The 18,307-nt window shown below is 39.0% G+C and overlaps 1 protein-coding gene across 1 annotated transcript in view; it reads right to left on the minus strand.

Annotated features, from left to right (window-relative positions):
* Positions 1-7,192: 7,192 nt before the first annotated feature.
* The window catches only part of Abcd3 (ATP binding cassette subfamily D member 3), an 83,462-nt gene continuing 72,347 nt past the window's right edge, over positions 7,193-18,307 (minus strand). Inside the window, exons 21-23 of the mRNA XM_004635709.2 lie at positions 14,311-14,415; positions 10,423-10,479; positions 7,193-8,636 (exon numbers count right to left, since the gene is read on the minus strand). Coding sequence (XP_004635766.1) covers positions 8,559-8,636; positions 10,423-10,479; positions 14,311-14,415 — 240 coding nt within the window. The 3' untranslated portion in view covers positions 7,193-8,558. The remainder of the gene's footprint in view (positions 8,637-10,422; positions 10,480-14,310; positions 14,416-18,307) is intronic.

Here is an 18,307-nt window from a genome sequence, read left to right on the forward strand (position 1 = left end):
AATTGACAAATAACAAAATCTGACTAGTCTACTTATAAAATTTGTAAATCTTGTAATATAGTTACTATAATTTAATTTGGCCAAATATTTGAGTGCACTCGATTTTTTTTAAGGGCTTTATGTGTCAATGTGTTTGTGTGTCTATGTGTTTGTGTGTCTTTAAATGAACAGCTGTTCCCTTTTTCCTTTTTTGATGATTATTAATATTTTTATCAATAGGACTTTGTCTTTTCAATAGGCTGATGACTTTCATTAAAAAACAATTGGATGCCATTAAAATGCAACCTATACAGGTCCATTATCACAGGCTTGAGATGGCTAAAAGGGAAAACTGCGCTGGAATACAAACAGCTTATGATGATGAAGGTCCAGAGACCTCTTAGTTCTCCCACCCTTGGTGAGATGGTCAGGCTAGCCAGAGACAGATAATGAGGGGCATACACGAGACACCACTCGCCGCCTAAGACAGGAACGGGACCTTCTGCCGTCCTAGTATCCTATGACGGGTAAGGTTTGAGATGGGTCCGTGTAGAGGACGCCTCGACCTAAGACAGGCACTGACCCCTCAAGGGAATCAGCCATCTACAAAAGCCATATTTTATATATATATAAAAGTAAAGGGGGATCTGTTGGAGGCCATTAACCAATATCCATTCTATTCCCCTGCTGAGTCAAGTTTATGGCCCTTCTCACCTTGCCCATTCCCTGGGAATCACGTGCTATGCCCTAGGGGTTGCACCCTCCCCGTTGCCTAGATACCTGCTGACCCCAAGAGCAGAGACTTCCTCATTCCATCACCCCCTATATATACCCAGAACCTCCCCTAAATAAATGAGGCTTGATCAGAACCTTTGTCTTGCCTCCATTTCTCGCGTCTCCTGTCCTTTGTCCCCTCTTCAATTCCCCGCTCCTCCCCCAGGTGACCTTCGTTGACTGACCCGCTGGTTCGGGACAACAAAGGTCTTGCAATTTCATTGTTCGGTTCATTCCTAAGTAATTGTTCTTGAAGCTGTTATGAATGGTATTGTTTTCCTAATTTCTTTCTCTGTGGATTCATTATTGCTAGAGAAATGCTATCAATTTTTGTGCGCTGATTTTGTATCCTGCCACTTTGTTTAGTAGTTCTAGGAGTCTTCTGGTGGAGTTATTTTTGTCTGCTATATAGAGGATCAATTCTCCTTCACAGAAGAAATCAAGGAAAAAATTAAGACAGTTCATGGGATCACATGCAATGCCAAGGCAGAGACAAAGGGTGCGTCACAAACCAGAGCAGCCCAGATAAGCTAGTAATGCGCTTGAAGGTACTAGGAAAACAGGACAATCCAAACCTAAAGCTACTACAAGAAAGATATAAAAATAAGAGCAGAAATTAATAAAATCGAGATTAAGAGCACAAAGAATCAATGAATTAAAGAGTTGGTTCTTTTATTTACTCTGCAGTCCCCAGGAAGTTTTGTCACATGGGTCTGTTATGTGAGATAACTGGTGGTTGCAAGATCTTTATCCCTTTGTAACCTAAACTCTTTGTCATTAAATAGAGTCAATACATTTTTTAAAAAGTTTTTTTTAAAAAAATTCTCAGAGAAAAAATACTAAAAAGTTTCAGGAATTGTGAAACTGCAATTAACTTTAAATATACAAAATTTAATGAGCTTTAAAAATAGAGATCTAAAAGAGCCTTAAATTCCCTGACATGACAATCTTATCTAGCCTGATTTCCAAAAACTACCAACAAAGAAAAGATCTATGCTCATCCACAAAGTATTTTGTCTTCTCTGGGTACACTGCAAGGCAGAGAAAGGACATGTCTTTTCTCAGTAAGTTTGTAGCGCCATCTTCAGGCCTTGAGAAGGTTAGACAGCTTGGCCATTAGTTCATGGACTGGATTATAAAAGGTGTAAGGGAATCGTAAGTAAGAACCAAAATACTGCATCTGTAAATGATTATGAATTAAGTAACATGACCAAAAATCTATCTGGAGTAACTAAACCAGAAAACTTCAGGTTTCCACAGCTTTACCTGTGATGGTCTTTCTAAAGGTCCACTCCTCAGTCCTGCGACTTAAAATGTGCTCTGAAGGCAGCCACTTTAGCATCATTCGAAAGCTGATCAGAAGCGGCATTTCTTGGGACCCACCCAGACCTACAGCTCAGAAGCTCCCTTCCCATAGGACTGTGTACACTGAAGGCTGAGAACCTGCTCCCTGTACTTTCCTCAACCACCTGGCACTCTACTGCTGACTTCCTGCACAAGGGCAGGCAGGGAGTGGGATGGCAAGGGAGACAGATGCCTTGCCAAAAACAGAACTGTGCAGACTTGACAAGAAGATGCCATTTATTGAACTTGAGTGCCAGCAAGTTGTTAATGCATACCAAAGATAAAAGGGAGTCCTGGTTGGGTTGCAAGCATTACACATTTCAGAGACAATACTTTGAGGACCTTTGCCCTAAGCCACAGCTTCTGGTAGACCAACAGCTTCCTTCTTTGATTCCTCAGATCCATGTCTCACGCTCCTGCATATCTGTCCCCCAAAACTGTTCACGTGCTCCCACATGGGAGCATTCCTTTGTTGGAGTGCCACCACACCCTCCTAACTCCTTACTTCCACCCTTCATTTCTTGTATTGTACAGAATAGCCTCATTTATACATTGTGATTTCTTGGCAAAAACCACACTTATGCATTTGAATGCATTCATTACTTTATTCTATCATATACAGGCTGTATTTTATTAAGATATGACAAATATAATCTCAGCTCTTGTGGCATGTACGTATTTGTAGGGTAAAATATCAAACATGTTGTATTAGTCAGCTTTCCTGTCACTTTGACAGAATAATTGACAGGTACAACTTCAAGTTTAATTTAGGCCAGTTTCACTAAATTCAGCCTGTGATCTGCTGGCTCCAAAGCAAAAAAATTATGGCAAAAGGACATGGGAGAACAAAACCCCCTAGTTCATCGGCAGCTGGAAAGCAAGGGGAACAGCGCGAGGCAGGAAAGGGCCGGGGACCACAGAAGCAGCAACAAGGCCACGCCTCCGCTACCCAGCAGAACACCCCAGAAGCACGTGTGCTAATCCCCTGCGTGGTCCCCAGGCCTATCAGGCTGACACAACTAACCTTAAGCGCCACACACATCATGATGATAGCACACACATGTCCAAACAGGGAATGCAAAGTACGGGAGCTCACAGGGGGGCCAACTTGGAGGTTTTCGAAAACCTCAGCTGAAGGGTGGGGACGAGTATGCGAATGTTCCAGAAAGAGGGACTGTGCACATCAAAGAATACTTCTGGGCACAGAAAACGCAGAGGTCAGTGTGCGTTGGCTAAGATTTGGAATACTGGGTGGGCTCTGGCATCAAGGTCGGTCATTTGGTTAAAACAGTGAAACAAGTCAACATACAGTATATTTTTAAAAAGACTAGCATCATTTAAATCTCTAATCCTAAAATAAGCAATCTTTGGGAGAAAATACTAACTTTAAAGTCCATGTTCTTCCAGATAAAAAAGAAACATCTTTTTCCTTTCCTTCCTAAGACTTCCAAGATAAAGACATTATGAAATCTTAAAATGTTTTAATTCACAGGACATAACAAGGAAGGGGAGGAGACGCCAAGGTAAGAAGGGACAGAAGAAAGGAAACAATACTGAGCCTTCTCAGTAACAAACTGGATAAGAGCTAAACTTGGAACAAGTATAACTGAGTGAGGTATTTTCAGACATACAAAACTTCTTGCCTCCCATGAATGCTTTTCAGGAAGCACTGTATGGGGGAGATAGCTCAGTAAAATAAGCACCTGGCAAGCACAAGGTCCTGAGTTCCATCCCCAGTACCACACACAAAAAAGGAACTACTGTATGACATACAACAGTACAGAGAGTAAATCAGACACAGAAGGACACGAGACCCAGTGAGCACTCAACATAAGGCTAATGTCTTGATCAGCTGATAGCATCACCAGTCACAAGATTTTAAAAGGTAATCAAATTCTATAGGAAAGAAAAGAAATACCATTCTCCACTCAGGTCTGCAGTGAACAATACATAATAATATTACATATTTCTCTGAAAGTAAACTGATTGTTAAAACAATTTAAGACTTTTGCATCCTATTGGTTGCAGAAATGGCCTATAGACAGGACAGAGGTTGTCTCATACTTCTTCCCAAGGGACCAGGACGACTAGCCCAAAGCCCATTAGTACACACTCTGATTAGTGACCCCTTCTGGAGGTGTTGCCTGGGAAGTGTTGGCAAAAGCCACTCAATTTGTCCACGTGGAAATAAGCCACTCAGACACGAAGGGAAATCTCACAAGGCAAGTTTATTTCTTTAGGGTGCCGCCTATACCCTAAAGCTACGGAGCAAGCACAGAGAGGTAGCAGCTGGTTCCTTTCACAGCCTAACAGTGTGAAGCAGCCAACCTTTCCCCTTGGCTGGGCTGAAGCTTCACAATCTATCCTAATCTAGGTGGTATAAGGAGGGTTTGAAGGTTGCTGGGCAGTGCTGCTAAAAGCGTGGTGGGGCAGGATCTGGTTGTCCTGGGCTGTAGCAAAAGCCAAGCATACATTTCTTTTGTAACTATAACTGTAGCCCTGATGTAATGGGTGGGAGAGGACAGCCCAGGGGCAGCTACAGTGGAAGGTGGAGTTGCTCCTATTTAGAACCTTTGATAGAAAAGACAAGACAGGGGGCCAGTGAGATGGCTCAGTTGAATAAGCACTTCCCTGGCAAGCGCAAGAGTCTGAGTTCAATCCCCAGTTCTGACAAAAAAAAAAAAAAAAAAAGACAGGACAAGACCACAGTTTTTTACAAAGGAATTTCTACTCTCTGATAATCCTAATTGAAAAAAAAAGATGCAAAAGAGGCTTTTGCAGTGTAATAATGTTCTATTTCTTGACTGAGATGATTATTAACATACACATTTTCTTAAGAACTCACTGAGCTTAAGTTTATGATCTTTTCTGAACATATACTACACTGTAATAGTGTTTACAAAGTTATAAAAATGACTGAACTCTATGGGAAGAATGCACCAAGAATACAAGTAGCAGGGAATGTTTAAAATTGCTATCAATAAGCATAATATTAGAGACATATTATTTTAAGAATAAGAATTGTCCTAGTTAACAGTGCAAATGGTTCCCTTGAGGGGTGAGGGTCAACTGTTGTTTGTTCCTTTAAAAAGTAACATATACACAATGTTTATTTATTATACATTTGGTTGTTGCAGGGTCTTACTACGCAGCTCAGACTCACAGTGATCCTCCTGCTTTCAGCCTCCTGAGCACTGGATTATGGGGTGTCCCACGACTCCTGGACTCTGCCCAGCTCAGCCTGCCCTGTGGCGGGGCTGGTGTGGCATGTAGTGCCGTGTTCGTACTGCAGTCCCTAAGCAGGTGCGTAAGTGTGCTGATCTATCTTGCCAGCCCCTCACAAATATGTTCATTTAAAAAATTAGAAAACAATCTTTTGCAAAGGAAAACTAATTTAATTCCTATAATTAAGATGTTAGGGGCTAGGGAGATGGCTCAGTAGAATAAGCGCTTCTCTGGCAAGCGCAAGGGTCTGAGTTCAATCCCCGGTTCCACCAAAAAATAAAAATAATAATAACAATAATTAAAATGTTAAAAGTCCATCGATAGAAAAAGAAAATTCACTCTGCTTTTAGGCACAAATTATGATTTAAGCAAAGTTTAAAGGTTAAAAAAAATTACCTGAGGAAACGACAGTGGCTATGATCACTAATTTTAAGGCAAATAGTAATTAGGAGAAGAGGAAAGAAGCAAACTAGTAAACTGGTGTTTACTCTAGCCACGCACAGCAAAGCAACAGAGCTGTCACACACTGGGATAGATTAGATCTCATGTCTTCAAAAAGTCTCACACTCAGAGGCTGGGCTTCTGGAAGGTAAGGGGATCATGGGGTGTTTTGTTCCTTAGTCCGCTGATGAGTTCAGGACTGGCTGTGCTGTCCCAGACTGCAGCCTGTCTGGAAGAGGCGAGTCACTGGGAGTGTGATGTGCAAGGGGTGTTCTCGTCCCCAGTTCTGCCCTTCCTCTCTGGCTCACGGCCTCCATGGCCGACCACTCACTCCTCCTCTTCAGGCTCCCACACACTGTACTGTAGAGAAGATGAAGTGTGGACTGAATCTGCTGAAACCGTGAGCCAGAATAAACCTCTCCTCCTTTAACCTGTGCACGCTGGGCACTGTGTCCTAGCAACCGGAAAGCTAATATAATACCTGTTATATAAAAGTAGAAACTTATGATTTAGATGCATTTTGGCTTATAGAATGCTGGCCACAGATTAAATTTCTTATTCTTTATGAATAGTCTCAGATTTTCCGGTGTAGTTTGTGGAAGATGTCCAGAGTGATGAAGTAAAGAAAGATGTGCTACAGTCATATTCTGAAAACAGTGGATTGCTGCAGGGCTCGCAAACCCTCCTTACATGAACGAGTACTGTGACTCTTCAGTAGGATCTTCTTTTCAAATGGTGAAGTATCTTAATAGTAGTTAAATTAAACACACACACCCCATTTTTTTTTTAAGGCAAGAATCCATTAGAGAAGAAATTAGGAAGGAGGTATGCTTCATTAGCTGGTTTAGGGTAACCTGAAAATCTGTAAATATACAATTTCATTTCTTAAAATGTTTCCCATGATAATGTCTCTCTCTCTCTCTTTTTTTTTTTTTTTGGCTGTACTGGTAATTGATGTTGGGACCTTGCATTTGCCAATCAAGTGCTTATGCCGCTGAGCTATCTCCCCAATAATAAAATCTTTTAAGGTTTTCTGATTATGTGGTGAGTACTTGTGATGTCCAATGAAGATTTTAGTAAGCTTTCTTTCTTTTTTTTTTTTTTCCAGTCAAGATCCTGCTATGCAGTTCAGGGTGGCCTTGAACTGACTTTGCAGCCCGGGCTGGCCTTTAACTTGCAGCAATCCTCCTGCCTCAGCCTTACAAGTGCTGGGAGTACAGGTGTATACCATCATACCCAGCCTGCGCTTTCCTAAAAGAGAAATTCATTCACTTAAAAGCTACATTTCATAAAGTCTTTTTAGAGACACTAGGTGGTAAACATTTCTGTATGTGAATTTTTATATTTTTCAAGTCAAGATTATATGAACTATGTATAAATAACTTATTATGTAGATATCAGAATTAAAAAAAAACAAGCCAAGTTTATATAGAGTATCTGATTTTGTTTAATCTGAACAGAAAATAAGTATACAATTTTGCCAGAGAGAAGTAATAAAAATTGAATGTTATGTATTATGGAATCAGTACAATGCCTTTACTTCGGTAGCCAGTGATTCTTAGTTAATTCTGCAAAAACAAAACTAGTTATGCAGAAATAAGAATATAAAATGCCCCTTTCTGGATCTCAGCTTAATAAAACTGATTTCCTATCTAACTTATTGATTATATTCTGATTCAATTCTTCTTGTACAAAAAAAACATGCTGTCACTGGTGGTGGTTTGGTAAGCTGAAATCGATTTTTTTTTTTAGATTGGTTCAACATGATAACCCAAATATAAAAAAGTTATTCAAGATTCACGGAGATAAATCAGTGCCTTGGCAACATAATCTACCCATGTGCCTAATACTTTTTAACATTTTTAAAAACATAATCACAATCAAAGACGGCAGTAACACTGCATACCCCGTGCAAGGCTTCCTGTAGCACGTTCCTATGGCTTGTCTGGAATTTAAACCATACCACCCACACATTTCTAATGGAGGAGGTTCTGAGACAGAACTCTGCCCAGTTCTTTCACAAAATCTAAAACTCTCATAAGACTTTGACTTTATGTTGTAGTATCCCAGACCCGGGGAAGCCTAGGCACGACATGAAGTGACCATCCCTTCTAAGCAAGACTGCACTTATACTTTCATTACATCACCACAGAGAATCATCAAAACAACTCAACCCTGCTGACTGAGGAGTACATTTATTATTCAGCTAAGGAAATCCAAATGACTTTCTTGGAGTCAAATGCACCCCAAGGCATATATAAGGAATGAGTAAAACTGCAGCAGCTAAAGAAACAGGCCACTGCGTAATAAATGCTATTAAGCAAAGATGTTATACAGTCTAAATACTAGATTATGATTTGTTTGGTTCCCACTACCATGGGACACAAGAAAATGAAACTCAAGACTGTTTTGTTAGAACAGGACAAGTAATAACCCCAGTTTTAAATAGGGTTCTTCATTGAAGGAAAAGATAAGAGCCACAGAAGTCAAATTAGCTGACTTCAAATGGTTTACATCCCAGGATGAATCAGGTTACACTGATTTAAGCCCAATTTAATTTAGGCAGGTTTTTAACCACAAGAATAAGGACATTCTTAGTACATATTAATAATTAAACCAACATATACACAATTAGCAATATCCTATATAATAGTAAATGTTTTAACATGTTCTCAATTATTTAGTTAATTTGTTTTTTTAAAAAAAGTTCATTTTTTTACAATGTATTTCATATTTCTAAATGTTTTCCGCTATTATTTTATTTCACTGAAGTAGGTACAGTTCTCTGGACTTCTCTAAGAGCCAAACTCAACTGTATCTTCTGTGATCTGTTTGAATTCATAATTGCCTCTGCCATCCATGTGCAGGTAGTACTACGGGAAAGAAGGAGAAAAAAACCCATTAAGCATTATCTTAGTATTTCCCTTTACAAGAATGATATACAGGCTTCTCATTCTTTTTAGAAACCAAATCCATATGCATCCCACAAATCAGAATGCTTCTGTTAAGCTGAGGACCAACCACCTCAGTTACAGGTAGATGGACTTGTGCCAAATCTTGGGAAGTTCAATATGCCAGACTAGATCAGTTTGGGGTTTTTTTGTTGTTGTTTTTTTGTTTTTTGTGGTACCAGGGATTGAACTCAGGACATTGCGCTTGCCAGGCAAGCACTTATTCCACTGAGCTATTTCCCCAGTCCCTTCCTATGTCAGTTAAGACACTCTAATTTAAAGGTGCTTTTTTTTTCACTAAAATAAGAAAAAGAACTATGGTATATAATGTACTTATATAACGTACTCTGAAGACAGTTAGGATAGTAGTCATAAAGCCTTGTTTTTATATAGTGACTTTACTGACATAAGACTTATGTTTTTCCATATTACTATTCCTTGGCTATTCTGGCCCTTAATATTCCAGGTCTTTGCCCCCTCACATCATTAGCTTGTTGTTTATCTTGTTGTGTGTTTATGCCTTTAAAAGAGTAAATGTGAAAGCTAAGGCCTTTCGCTGTCCTGTAACTGTAATGTTTGTGAATGTCCAAAAACATAAAGACTTGGATATTTTAAACTTCTCTGATTTCTAGTTACCAATTTCTCATTTAATTAATGAATGAACAAATTATAAAATGCCATAAAATAATAAAAGCTATCTTTAAAAGCCATGGCTTTATGAAGTATTTCATATAGACACACTTCCTCTGATCATCAGGATAATCCATGAAACAGAAAAACAAGGATCAATAACTGTATTATAAAAGAAGCCTATCACTTGTACATTATTATCTAAATCATAGGGCTCTTGATGGTAAAGACAGTAATCTGCATCCCTTGTGACATTCAACGCTAGTCCCTGTCCCCATTAAAAAAGACAATCAGGCATGTATGCTACAGGACAAGATGCCTTCACTATTTGTTCTAATGTTCTTCAAACCTTCTCTTTTACGTAAAATTTCTGTGTTACTTAGGAAGGAAGTCAAGAAAGGACAGAAGACGAAGGAAGCGGGGGAAGGAAAGGGGGACAGGGCAGAAGGGGTAAAGTGGATTAAACTGAATTTTCTTTCAGATTTTAAGCATTTTACATGAGGGAAAAATAACTGCCATACTGAAAATGGCACAGCTAGACCCCAAAAGAACTAAACCCTCTGTTCACCTGGCTCTACACTGTCTCTGTACTACGTGGCTACCTAAGGAGCCCTCACTTACACTGTACTACAGCAAAATCTTCCCTTTGTTGCGCTGACTGCTACTAAAGGCTCCTAAACTTTGACATTCTCCTCTGGACTTTATTCCCTCTGTTAATACAAAGAAAAGTTTACTGAAGTTATATCTATGACAGTATAAGGCTAATCTTATCAATTACACAATGGTCATTTATAAAATTATAGAACCACTAACTGGTTCTCCAACATGTCTGATGTATAACTACAGACTATTTACATGAATTGTAGCAGTCAACACTGACAAATGAATTGTAGCAGTCAACACTGACAAATACAATAATGTTTAAGAAAGTTCTACTGTATTTTTTAAAGATTAATTTCATCTTTTCTCCTTAAGGTATACAAGAGACTATTTACCATGAAATCTAAATCATATTCACTTGAATTCATACATTTAATAAAACAAACTTTTACCAGACACACACATAAGAAGTACAAACCTCATGGTGTTTCCAAAGAGATTTTCTATGTGACACAGTGAAGAGGGTGATGCCGACCTATCGCAAGGCAAAAAGTTTAGGCTTAAATCAAGAATCGGTCAAAACTAAAATTGCATATGTGCATTAAGCTGATACAATAGCTGTCTTTGGGCGCTCCTGTCAAAGTGAAACAATAATTACCACTGGTGACAAATGTTTCTGATAGTGGAAAGTATGGGCCACTGACCACATAATAAAAACTAATAGGAACTACTATGGAGTATATTGTTTTGGAGAAAACAGAAAATATTTCCCACTTATGGTAAAAATACATGAAAAGATAAACCAAGTACAATAAAAATAACAAAAGGACAAAATCAGGAAATCACTATTACTCTGTCTATGGTCAAATCGCTTCTCAAATAGGCCATAATATCCTACTGGAAAGTCTTGTTTTCAAACGTGTTCCAGAATTTAGATCTTGGAAAAGTTTATTTAGCATCTGAAGGTTCAGTAGCAAAATCCTGAAATTAAACCAAGAATGTTTCTGCAGCAACATAAACGAACTCTAACATTAAGTCAGACAAATACAGAGTTTCAGTATCTTTTGTTAGGTCAGGTCTTATTATCCAACAAGATTGTTACAAAATTATGAAAAATCTTTCAGTTTTAGGGGCTTTCTAGGTTTCAGATTACAAATTACGATTTTTAGTTCCGCATTTTAACGTTTCAGGAAAATAGATACAGCTGCAGCTGCTCTGAATCAGTGGCTGTCAGCTAACAGATGACGTTGTCCCTCAGAGTGCACTTGGCTCACTGTCCCAACCTGAGAGCACAACTGCCATCAAAATGTAGAGGCTGGAGATGCTGCCAAGCAGACTGCATTGGGCGGGACACCCCCCGCCACGTACCTAAGGGCTCCCCAGCCAAAACGCCAGCAGAGCTGACTGTGCAAGACCCCACTCCACATCGCTGTTTCTCAAGACCATCAAATGCATGCTTACAGTTTCCAGCAGATTTCTATCATGATTTCTGAACTTTATTTTTATTTTGATAATTCTAAAAAATTAGCCTAAGCACCATGAGATTTCAGTACCCAGATCTGTGCCCGTGCCTGTACTTCCGCTGGCACAAAGTGGTATCACTTAAAACTTAAAATGTGTTGTAAGTTTGGTTTCCTTGTGAAAACCGGTTAGGAGCTGCACAGTAAGATATTACTAGCATTAATAAAATGCACATTTCAACTGTACAACGATTATCTGATTTTTGAAGGCTCACTACTTTTCAGCTCATGCTTCTATAATAAGTGAATTAGATCTCTAATATTAATGGAGACATTCTTCACTTTAGAATTACTTAAGTCAAAATACAAAAGTAAACTGTAAGATCTGAGCCTCAGATTTTATCTTTCCATATTTAAATCCCATGCCAGTGGCTTAGTTTAAGCAATAGGGCATCATATAGGTCTCTTCAATGCTACATATTCTAAATTGTGGGATGGGGGTATAACCCAAGCCTTTCAGACGGAGCTATATCCCTAACCCCTTTCATTTATGTATTTTTATTTTGAGACACAGTCTCACTAAACTGTTACATTGCCCAGGCTGGGCTCAAATTTGTGATCCTTCTGCTTCAGTCTTGCAGAATGTTGATTATATGCCTGTGCCATCATGCCTGGATTATAAAGAGAATTTGTATTTTTTGCAATACTAAGGATTGTATCCAGGGCCTTGAACATGCTGGGTCAGTGCTCTACCACTCTGCTAGATTCCTAATCCCTAAATTGTGTTTTAAATTTTGTTTGTAAATGTAAATTTATAAATGTACACTGGTTTTATACATATATAAGAGCGCTAAGTTTCTGTTCCTTTATATTTAAGTGCTACTAGAGTATTGTAATTTAAGTGGTCACTGGGGTCCATATTACATTTTCTTCCTTTAAATGAAATCTGTGTTTATAGACTATAGAATTTTATGTACAGCCTAAACATCTACAATGTGATCAAAAGTAAGGTGAATGCCTACAAATGTATTATAGTAAAAAATACACTGTCATTAATCCCCATCAAAATACTCACCCTCATTTTTTTTTTTTTTTTGGTATTTTAGGGAGGGCTACAGGGTGTTCAGGGTCTCACTACTAGATTGGAGTCGTAGTGATCTGCCTGCTTACAGCCTCCCAAGAGCTAAGATTACAGGTCTGCCCCACCATGTCCAGTCTCAATTGCTGTCTCAGTGCATACCAGGGGTGGGGCCGGCCCAGTAGGCCTGGAAAGCGAACCCCAGGCCCTTGCAGGCGCTTTAATCCTCTGAGCTATTTGGCCAGACCTCGCTCTCACTTTGAACACACTCGACCCACTGTTCTCACCACTTCTGAAGTTCTGTAAGTCCTCTTTCATGTCTTTAGTTGTGCCTCAATATCTGGAATGGATTTCAAAATGCTTATCTTGTATGGTCATTTCAACCTTGGGAAATAGCCGGAATTTGCACAGTGCCAGATTCACAGGCTTACATGGGTTAGAATACATTGTAATGTTTTTATTTGACAAAAATTGCTATAAACATTGTGATGATTCAGAACAGTGATGTAGCTTTGAAAGAACAGTTATGAAAGATAACTTTTGAACTGTTTCTGAGAGCAGCAAGATTGATGGGATAATTGTGTTTAAAGTGATGGGAAGTATTTTGTGGAAGGTTACTTGCAATATGTCCTCTACTTTAATAAATTTCATTTTTAAACATTCATATTTTCTGATCACACTTTATACAAGGAAATCACACGTCAAAATTACTGATGAAAAGCTTCTAAACTGATTAAATACAGACTCCATGATTTTATACATAAGGGACTTCTATAAATATCTCTAATGCCTATACAATTTAAAACCAAAATGAACAAATCAAAAAAAGAATGAACCAAATGAATTCTTTCATTCTTTTACCAGGGCTTTTCACTCTTATGTGCATTTAATATTGCCTGGGAATTTGTTCGTGCAGTCTCTAACTTAGCAGGGCCCAGAGCCTGAGCATCTCTTACAAGCTTCTGGAGTCATGCTGGTGTGGCAGGTCGGCCACCACATTCCGAGTTAGGAACTCATTTCATACGTACATTATGCAACATACACACATATGAACCATGACCTTTCATATTTACTGCAAACTTCCCCCAAAAGTGTAAAATATTAAAACATTCCTCTACCTAAATGACTAGGATATTTCTTGTTCTCAGAATTTAACAAGAGTATATATAGACTGCAGTGACAATCTCTTAACTAAAAAAATAAATAATACATAAAAGCAACTGAGATCAGTGAACGTCTATGAGAATGTCAATGGAGGCAGCAGCACACTTGTCTACTGAAAGAAGTTTGATAAAATACTTCCCAGGCCAAAGAATACAATGGATAGGGTTTTTAAAAATGTATGTAGTGCAGGATCTACAGCATCTCACTACACAGATCACACTCATAGTGATCCTCTTGTTTTCAGCCTCCCAAGTGCTGGGATTACAGGTGCACGCCACCACGCACAGTCTTATAATGGATAAACTTTAAATGCCAAACGATTACTATTGAATTTTCCTGACTAAAAAGACAAAAAATGATTAGATAATGGGGAAAAAAGTTTATGAACTCTAACTAATGAATTAAATGGTAAATAAATTGAAATATTTGTTTCACATCTATGAAATGGCCGAGGAGGATGAGGCACAGAATGCACTAGCAATTCATTTTCTTTTACTTCTATCTATTAATTGCCAGTTTAAAATCTTTATTAAAACAAGAACTTATCTTCTGGCATTAACTTTCTAACTTAATAACTTGGAATCTTCTCTCGAGATAGAAACCTGTTTGAACACAGGGTGAACGGCAAGAAGGACACACCCCTCTGAGAACCTGCCACTCTCACCTTGCGACAGTGGCTGTAAATGTAGCCTTCTACGTCCACACTGACTGCGCTTGTGCATTCATCCAAAATGGCAAACTGGGGCTTGTGATAAAATAATCTTGCCATCTGAAACATAAAAAGAAATACTTTCTATAAATACAAACAGACCTAAAATAAATAAGATAAACTCACCATATTGAAATCTATATTTTGCAGTCTTGTAAAGCCGAACTACAGAAACTAGACCATAATATTAAGTGAAATAAATAAGATGCACAAGCTTAAACAGCATATGGTTTGTCTTATATGAAAATCTCAAAATATAAATGAAGTATGAAATAAAAGAGAGATAGTAGGAAAAAAAAGAGAAAAAGATTGTTATCCAACACGGACATCATGTTGGATCTTATCCAATATGGACATCATACCCAAAAGTCAATTTACCTTGACTCATACATGATAATTAACTGTATAATGACTCACAGGATAAACAACTGAATCTGATGCTGACAAAATAAAAGGAAGGTGGCAGGAAGGGGAAAAGAATTGAAACGTGTCATGTACAGGGACTAATTACCAATGAAAAAAGATAAAAATCATGAATGTAATTATTACGTACTGCAAACATGTATTAATAAAAACTAAAAGTTGAAAGAACAAAAATTAATTTTAAAAGAAAAAAAACTCTACTCCCCAGAAATAGAAATAATACAAACCTGTTTTTCTTGTCCTCCCAAACAAAGGGGAAAATACAATATGTGGAAAATACTTACAGCTCAGATTAAAACAAAAGGGATGTGAGATGAAGTTGTTTTAAAATAGTGTTAAACTTCACTAAGCAAACAAGATTAGAGGGTATGTATTTTAATCCAATCTTAGAATTCAGATGATGGCTATAGGTCTTTATTTCTAAATATTTTGTTGCTTAAGTAATGATACCACTTTCATTTGTATTAATTTTTTAGTGCAATTACTATTCTCTTGTTAATGTTGGACATGTTCATTTCATAAAGTTTAACATCAGAAGTTTGAGCGTTCACTTTTCTTTGATTATCAGGAATGCCACATATTTACTTTCCATATGTATTTTACTCTCTGGAAAGCACATGCACTGACTCTCCTTATCCCAGCTTCTCACTGTGCCCGGCTGTCCCCAGGCTGCAACGCCAGCAATGTGTTCCCACCCACCTACCATCTCCTCTCTGCAGTGTTCTACTCAGAAAACACTCCTTCCTTCTTCAGAAGGGGACCGCCAAACTGCTGAGAGACCTTGTACTTCCGAGGCTGCTTTTTCTCAGTTTCTTTCTAAGACTTTCTCTTCTACTTAACCATTAATGTGGGAGGTCCTTAGAGTTACCTGACAGTTCCCCTTCTCTTTGGCCTGTACTTTATGACTGATGGATGATCTCAAAGATTATTTACATTCTAAAAGTTCCCAATATTTATCTCTTATTCATACTTCTTTCATTTTCCAGATTGACATATATATATATAAATTCCCATTTGACTTTTCTATTTGGATATCTCATACGGTTTTCAGGCTTTAAAAGCTTAAAACTCAGAGGCATGTTCTAGATTTTCTCTCTAAAATCCATTCCTCCCCTAATCACCATTTTAGAAACTGGCACTACCAAAGTGTTAATCACTCAAGCTAGTGGGAGTACTCCTTGGTCCTTGCTTCTCTTCCTCTTACTTAATGCTGCCCCCTGTTATGGTTTGTGTCTAGTTGTCCCCCCAAAGCCTCATGTAGTTATGGGGTGGCTTCTGGAGTTTGTAACTGATTATTGTGAGTGTGAGTGCTGCACCCACCCTGGGGCAGGTAACCTGCATTGCAAAGTACAGAGGGGAGAGAGGCTTCCTAGAAGCTGAGCTGCGGGGCCAGGGAGATGGCTCAGTGGAATAAGTGCTTCCTTGGCAAGCGCGAGGGCCCAAGTTCAATCCCTGGTTCCACAAAAAAAAAAAAAAAAAAAAAACAAAAAAAACTCTAGAAGCTGAGCTGCTGCTTCTCCCTTTGCTCGTTCACTCTTTGCTGCTGCCATGGACGGCTGCTCTATGCCATGTGCCACTCTCCCTTGGAGTCAGCTGAGTATGAACTGAAACCTCCACTAACTGTGAGCTACAGAAACCTTTCCTTCCTTCATTTTGGGTGTCAGGTATTTGTCCAGCAATGAAAGAAGAGTAACTGAGACACCCTCTTTTAGTCCACTCAAGTAAGCAAAAGTTTAAAGTCTACCCACTTTTTCTCATGTCTATAACCATGCCCTTAGCCCAGGGCACACTCATCTCAAGCCTGGATAACCATAAATTTTAGTCTTGTACATAATCTTTGCTCTTCTACACAGATTCTGTCAGAAATGTCAATTAGGGAACTTCACGGTGGCTTACAATTCTTCAAGAACTACATCATTCTTTCCATATGTCCCAAATGCATGCCTTTGCGTCTTACATATTTCCAATTTCTACTAAATGTCATCTCAGACTGGCATCCCTGATCCATGCGTTCCTATCTGCCTGGGTCCCTTATGTCAGTGTAGTCCTGCATATATGGTGAGGTGTGTGTCTGCAGTTTTCTAGTCACAAGGCTGTAAGACTCACAAAGGTAGAGACCATGATTTTATCGCTACTTATATATGGGTAACATTTGGCTATCTGATAAATGAACAACTAAACAGCTTTCTTGGGGTTCAAATGTTATTTGTCTGAGGTAAGGGAGGGGAAGCAGCAAATATATACTATCAAATTCAACTCTGCAGAAAACAAAAAGGTACAGGTCACAGGAGATGTTAAGAGTTTGCTTTTTATATCAAGTCACCTGAAAATGTCTTTTTGAAACAGAAGGGCTAAAAAAGTTAGATTCAGATGGAAGCTAAAGGAAGGCACAAAACTGAAGGGAAGGGATGTGATAAAGTTGGAAGACAAAGAATCCATGAAAACCGACGGAGAAGCCCTTCCCAAGAAGGACACCAGGTCCTCCACCGCGGCGGAAGCAGCGCAGGATGGACAGTCCAAGGCAAGTGCGCTCAAAGGCACGGTCACGCCCCTTCTCTGTGCTGCTCACTGCACTCTTCATGCACCTTATGTGGAAATGCTCTCAGCATGTCTCTCTTATTACTATGTTGTCAGCTATTACTAGAAGCCTGTAAAAGGAGGAAGTAGACGAACACTGGAATCATACTGTGCCTACACGCAATAAGCTGACATCCTTCACTCTTGGTGGGCTACTTAGCCATTCAATTTCCTCTACACAGTGAGCATTCACAGTTCTTATCTCATAGGACTACAATAAAGATTAAACAAGACAACCTGCGCAATATGCTTGGCAAATTGCCTACTGTGTATCAAGTAATAAAAAATTAGCTATTATATAACTGAAATAACACCTTTTCTTCTTTAAGTATCAAGTGAGGGCCACAGAGATAGCTCAGCAGTCTACTAAGTGCATGCCTAGCAAATGCAAGGACCCCAGTTAGATCCCCAGAATCCTGGGCACACAGTGCCTGGCACACAAACTGGGTGTGGTGGTGCATGCCTGTAATCCCAGTGCTACAGATGCTGAAACAGGAGGATCACTATGTCAGAGCTACACAGCGAGACTCTATACCAAATGCATAAGTAAGTTAATAAATACCAAATGAGTTATTCTGCTCAGAGTGGTAGAGTAAGTAGCAGGGTAGAAGTTGGTAGTTTTCAATGAGATAAAAATAAAGTAAGATGACTGAAGTAAGCCAAGCCAATCCCTAAGCCCTCCCAAGTCTGAAAGCGTGAGTGTGTGGCGGCATGTGTGGGGCTATCATTCTTTTCAGCTGTGTTCAGAAGCCTCAAAAGAAAAATGCCAAGGCAAATAGATACTCTTTGGTTAAGGTTTAGGTAATGTAAAGAAATAAAAGGCAGGAAAAGGGACAGGATCTATCTGTCACCCTTCAGAACATCTCTGCATATCTACTAAATGCCAGGATGGGAAGTGTGCCTCTATCCTGGACAGAAAAAGAGGCATAGTCAGAAGGGAACAAGGAAAGGA

Source organism: Octodon degus, unplaced genomic scaffold, assembly GCF_000260255.1.
Source record: "Octodon degus isolate 3935 unplaced genomic scaffold, OctDeg1.0 scaffold00074, whole genome shotgun sequence".
NCBI lineage: Eukaryota > Metazoa > Chordata > Mammalia > Rodentia > Octodontidae > Octodon > Octodon degus.